The following is a 6,196-nucleotide window of genomic DNA, read 5'->3' as shown; positions in this document are numbered from 1 at the left end:
GCGAGCCACATGCGGCTCTTTGGCCCCTTGAGTGTGGCTCTTCCTAAGCCTTAGGAGTACCCTAATTAAGTTAATAACAATGTACCTTCCTATATAGTTTAAGTTTAAAAAATTTGGCTCTCAAAAGAAATTTCAATCGTTGTACTGTTGATATTTGGCTCTGTTGACTAATGAGGGTGTGGCAGAGCCTAGGCCTTCAGAGACCTGTGTGCTCCTGTTCTCTCTTCTGGAACCCTGCCTATGTGAATGGCCAGGGCCAGCCCAATGGAAATGAGAGGCCACATGGAGGAGAACTGAGCGGAGGGTCCCCGGCCCCCTCGCCAATCTGCAGCTGACCAGAGATACACAGTGGATACACAAAGTACCCCGAGGAGCCTGGCCTAAAGTGCTGACGCAGAGAATTGTAGGCTAAATAAAAAGTTATTGTCTTAAGCCATTCGGTTTTAGGATGGTTTGTTGCACAATAGTGCCTAACCAATACACACAGGAACAACAAGTGCTAACTCCGACAAACAAAATGCCATAAAGCACTTGATGGGAGCACCTGTGAGATTATTCCAACCTGTTTACCATTACCAATGAATCATGCAATATAGGTGTGTAAACCACAGACCTGAACACCCATCGGAGAGAACACAAAGAGGCTGTCTATCTAGGGAAGGGCTGCCTCAAGAAAGTCACAGTTCCTTTGAAAAACTGTCTACGGATGAGTTGGATTTGCCTGTGAAGTCATTCTTTGTTTCTTTTCTCTCTCTCTCTCTCAAAAAAAGCTCTTTCACTCAATTAAGCCTGTTGGACTCGATAACAATTGTCTAGCTTGATTCAAAGCAGCCATATCCTCCCTGACACATGTTCAGCCTCCACCACTCTGGAGGCTGGAATTTTAAATCCAGTCCCCCTGAATTTATGACACACGCACAGTAGCAAGTCCCTACAGGCTGAAAATCAAACTGTAATTCAAAGGCCACGGGGCTGAGGAAACAGCCAGAAGATAAATCCCAATTTCAACCTTGGATTCTCTGCAAGTTGATTCAGTGGCCTGTCAGTCATATTTAAAAATAAAATAAAACTAACAGAGACACCAGACGGCACGTTTTAAAGAGAAACAGGAGTGTGCTTTTCAGAACTCCTTCAAAAGGCTCTGATTACCTGAAAAGGGCTGTTATGTGTTATTTCAAGGGCCCAAGAACACGTGGCCCCCATCCGTCATTTGCGGACGTTTCTGAATTTTTAACTAATGAGATATAAGGAAGGAACTGAGACCATTAAAGGCGACCGAGGCCACCGCACTGATTGAAGGTGATGTTACGGATGGCAAAGCAGCCCGTTTCTGGAGCTGGGAGGTCACGGCCACGGAGCACGTGGAGAATGAGAGCGCGCCAGGCACAGAGCCCTGGGAACTCACCTTGCAGCCCTCGCAGGCGCTGACCCCATAGTGGTACCCGGATGATTTGTCCTGGCAGACGAAGCAGGGTTTGTACACGCGAGGGGGAGGGAGTGGAGACGGTGGGCTCGGGACGAGTTCCTCAGAGCTGGTGCTCTGGGTTTCAATCGCTGCAATGGAGGTGGGGTGGGGGGGAGAAAAAAAGAGAAAATGGATTTCAGTTCATTTCTGTTTTACCAGTGAATTCATAGGCCTCTGCCCCAAATTCAGCAACAACACTCGCAAAGATAGGCCCACAAAACCAGTGGTCCCTGTAGGCACAGCGTTGGGGATACTGACACTGAGGATGGGGTGCTCAGCAGTTTACAAAGTAATCCCGTATGTCTCTCTCTCTCTCTCATGGCAAGAGAGACAATTTTATCACCATTTTACCCTGAAGAGAAACAGAGTCAGGCATGCAGTGACTTGTCCAAGATCAACAGGGCAGTGGTAGAGCCAAGACAAAGTCAGATCGTGTACTGCAAACCCCAGGCTCTTTCTACCCTTCCGTTTCCCCTAGCTTCTCATTGAGTTAGAGTCTCAGAAATAACTTGTTTGACCCCGTTGTTCATTTAACCAAAAGCAAATTTCCTGAGGACAAATGAAGGAAGTGCCCAAAGTTGCCATTCTTCAAGCACATGGGGAGGACCTCTGGCATGCGTCCATAACCAATATTCAATAATATTGGCAAGACCTTCGCTACTCAAAGAGGGCTTCCTGGACCCACAGCATCAGCATCACTTCAGAACTTAGTAGAAAACATAGTATCAGGCCCCAGCTCAAATCTACGGAATCAGAATCTGCATTTTAACAAAACCCCCAGGAGAGCGAATGTACACAAGTGTTTGAGGATCTTTGCTTTGCACTAATGATGGCACAAAGTCATGTTGATCTTCAGTCTAAATTTAAAAAGATGGAATTCCCCCATTTCATTGTTTAACCATCCAAATTCCATGGGAAATAGGAATTCATAGAACTTAGGTATTCTGCAATACCTTCTCTACAGATTTTATGTACAAACAAGCAAAGCCCAGCCCTATTCCTATCATAGGCAAAAATGCTCATAAAGTCTGATGGATACAGAAAAAGTAGTAAAGTGATCAATAAATGTACCAGACTCTTCTAATTTCCAAATCACTTAACAACAGAAGATTTCCCAGAGAATAAAATTTCCAGTTGTTCCACTGTCCCTAGTCTCCCAGAGTAGATATTCTGCTGACTGAATTGCCCTATAGCCAAACTTTCAGCAAGTTGAGTCAACTCATCCACTAGACACACTTAATCAAACTGCATCTCGCCATTCTGCTGCCACACCAGGCTACGGGTTCACCTCAACTACTGCAATAGCCTCTTCACTGTATCTACTCCTCTGCGTCAGAGTTCATTCCTCAAACAAGCAGTAAGATATCTGTTCAAAAAGTTAAAATCGATCCCTCTCACTTACCTGTCTAAAGCTCTTTGATAGTCACCAATTAGATCAAAGCCAAACTCCTTGCTATGTCCTATGAAGCTTTCCATGATATGGCCCATTAGCAATATCAATGATCCTCCTAACTTATTAACTTCTAAACAGTTGGCTTCTATTCTATCTCTTGAATAGGACAAGCTCTTATACCAACTTAAGGCAAATGAATATTTGCTACATGGAAATCCTCAGACTTTCACGCCTCTGGTTCCTTTCCATCTCTGAGATCTTAGAGCAAATGTCACCTTCTCAGAGAAGACGTCTCTAAGTAAAATGCCCTACCCCATTCCTCACTCCAAGCCATTATTTATTTTAATTTCTATAAAATTCTCTAACTTTAGAAAGTTTGTGTGCACATTTATAATATACCTCTGCCACACCCTCCAGTATGGGTTTAATGAGGCCAAAGCACTTATCTATATTCTTTACAACTGTGTTCCAGGCCTAGAAGAGGTCCTGACACATAGTAGGCAAATAATCAATAAATATTTGTTGAATTAGTAATTCTTTTTCATTACAAACACTAAGTACCCTTCTAAGTCATGAAATTATAAAATTGGAAATCAAATAGTTTTCATATGCTCATTTGCTTACTTAAAAAAATAAGTATCCCTTTGGAATAGAATCAATTATTATTTTAGAATTTTTATAATTCAAAAGAATCTTGGCATGAATTCATTAGGTTAGCACGGGTCTAGTAGATAACCCTATTAGAGTCTTCATTTGGTTAGAACAGAGGTATCTGGGATGAAGAAAGCCCTTACTCTGCATAGCTTGGCACAATTATGTCAAGTGTTCTACACATGGGTTGGCATCTGAGATGTCCCTAAAGCTTATCAGATCACTTATTAGGCTGTAAATGCAAAAACATTCCTCATACTTATCAGCTTCATTGAAAGCAAATGAGTAATAATGGCATCAAAAAGAAAACAGTACTTGTTAAAAGTACAAAATAATATATCACTCTTTGTTCAAATAAACCAAAAACTAACAACAACAACAAAACACACACAAGTTTTCCACTCAGAGAGAAACGCTGTTCTCATCTTGGCATACCCGTTCCAGGCCATTTTCCTATGCACATAAATGCTTTGGGTTTGTTTGTTTACTAAAATGGAATTGTACTATAGATTCTATTTGGGACTTAGTCTGTTTAACTTTGTCAGAAGTTTATTTCCTTGTCAAAAACTATTTCCCCACAAAACATTCCATTAGGATGAATATCTTTGCAGCTAATCTCAGCACATCTCTATTTCCTTAGGATAAATTCTCAGAAGCGGAATGATTCACTCAAAAGTGGTGGTTATTTAAAATTATTTTGTTAGTTTTCAATTCATGTTGAGAAAATGACTTCTAGAAAGGCTGTGTCAGAATCCTTCTGAAATTGGTAACAGAATCCTTCCCTGGATGCTTCTCAGCGCTTCTGGATGGTTTCTACTTGCGTGCCTCCACTTCTGTCCTAGCGCTTCCCCAACACTGACAGAGCCATGCGGTCACCACTATGACCAATCCTGCATTGTGTTCTCTACGGAAGCAGTGCGTGTGTGTTTGTTTGTGTGTGTGTGTGTGTGGGGGGGTGTTTCAATGTCTTACTCACTCATGTAGAACAGCTAATCTAGCTTGACTAGGGGAGTTGTAAATAGAATTGTTAGGGCTGGATTCAGCTGTTAGAGTTATGCCCTGAATTTCAAAAGTGGGTGGTAATTTCCATAAATATGCCACTTCAATACATGTACTCAAGGGAGTCCAGCATTTTACCCTCCCAAAGAGAGGAGACAGAACTGCGGGCAACTTAATACCCAAGAAATTTGGGACAAAGTACACAAAAAAAGGGAGGCCTCAAAAAAGTCCCAAAACATTTCACAAAGGTTGGAAAAAGACTTTTTCTAAGGATGAGAGCCATGTATAATAAATGAATGAATCTAGAAGGCTTTTTCTGAATAGCTGCCATGAATGGAAATGTCCTATTGTAAGCCATCAATTGTGAAGGCTCTGGACTTTTATGAAGGCTGTGGTGATTTCACCTGCGACGCTATGAACTTTCCGTATCTGCACAATGGATGTTCGCCTCCTCAATGGTTTATTTTTGCTGAGTGACTGTAACATGCCAAGCATTGTGTTACATGCCATGGACAGTGCGTGGTATAATCCCTTAGCCTTGACAAGTTTGGTCTAATAGAGAGTAAATGAACGATTCAAATATAACAGTAGTTCCCAGACTTGGCTATATATTAGAACTATCTGGGGAGTTTTCAACCATCCTAAGGCACAGATTTTATCCAGACCTGTTAGGCCAGAATTTCTGGGAGTAGAAACCAAGCGTGTGTGTGTGTGTGTGTGTGTGTGTGTGTGTGTGTGTGTTTAAACAAAATATTACCAGGTGAATCCAAATTGCAGCAGTTTGGGAACTACTGGTATTATAATAACAAAGTTTCAAGTATATTCAGCCCAGGAGAAATCAAGGGAGGCTTCCCAGAGGAGATGACCAGGCTGTGTTTTGACAGATAAATTGATTCTTTCTATTGTGGTTTGAATTTGAATCCTATGAATGCCATAAATGAATCCCACACAAACCTCAACAGAAAAGGCATATATATGACAAGAAATAATCATCCTCAGAATTTCCCACTGGTAGTAAAAAATTAAATATTTGTGTTTTCATATACTTAAATATCACCCTCAAAATTGGTAATCTGTAGTCCTTTATTTCCTCTGTGTGGCCTATAACACTGAGAATAATGAAAGAAAGAAAGAAAAGAAAAGAAAAGAAAAGAAAAGAAAAGAAAAGAAAAGAGCCACAGTGGTTTAATCAAACTGCCAAAGCTAGTCTTAAACTCTCTACAGCAAGTTCTAGAATTACAGCCAGGATATGGTATCCATATAAGTAGATTCCTACAAGTGCTGGCAAGGATGTAGAGAAAAGGGAACCCTAATACACTGCTGGTGGGAATGCAGACTGGTGCAGCCATTATGAAAAACAATATGGAATTTCCTCAAAAAATTAACTATGGAACTGCCATTTGACTCAGTGATCCCACTTCTAGAAATATATCCTAAGAAACCCAAAGCACCAACCAGAAAGAATGTATGCACCCCTATGTTCATAGCAGAGCAATTTACAATAGTTAAGATCCAGAAACAGCCCAGGTGCCCACCAGTAGATGAGTGGATAAAACAGCTGTGGTACATTTATAGCATGGAATACTATGCAGCAGAAAAAAAAGAAGAATCTCTTACCCTTTGAGACAGCATGGAGGGACCTGGAGAGTATCATGCTAAGTGAAATAAGTCATAGAAAAAGTATCACA

The 6,196-nt window shown here is 41.2% G+C and overlaps 1 protein-coding gene across 5 annotated transcripts in view; it reads right to left on the bottom strand.

The window, feature by feature from the left end:
- The window catches only part of RARB (retinoic acid receptor, beta), a 156,927-nt gene that overhangs the window by 124,891 nt on the left and 25,840 nt on the right, over positions 1-6,196 (bottom strand). For 4 of the 5 annotated variants that reach the window (XM_005856593.2, XM_005856594.2, XM_005856595.2 and 1 more), the window contains one exon: positions 1,406-1,554. In XM_005856593.2, coding sequence (XP_005856655.1) covers positions 1,406-1,554 — 149 coding nt within the window. Of the gene's footprint in view, positions 1-1,405; positions 1,555-1,723; positions 1,743-6,196 lie in introns of those variants that run through there. The other variant, XM_014537584.1, reaches the window with a different exon arrangement.

Source organism: Myotis brandtii, unplaced genomic scaffold (genome assembly GCF_000412655.1).
Source record: "Myotis brandtii unplaced genomic scaffold, ASM41265v1 scaffold1036, whole genome shotgun sequence".
In the NCBI taxonomy this organism is placed as follows: domain Eukaryota; kingdom Metazoa; phylum Chordata; class Mammalia; order Chiroptera; family Vespertilionidae; genus Myotis; species Myotis brandtii.
The sequence above is the reverse complement of the archived record's forward strand: the minus strand, read 5'-3'. Positions and strand labels throughout refer to the sequence as shown.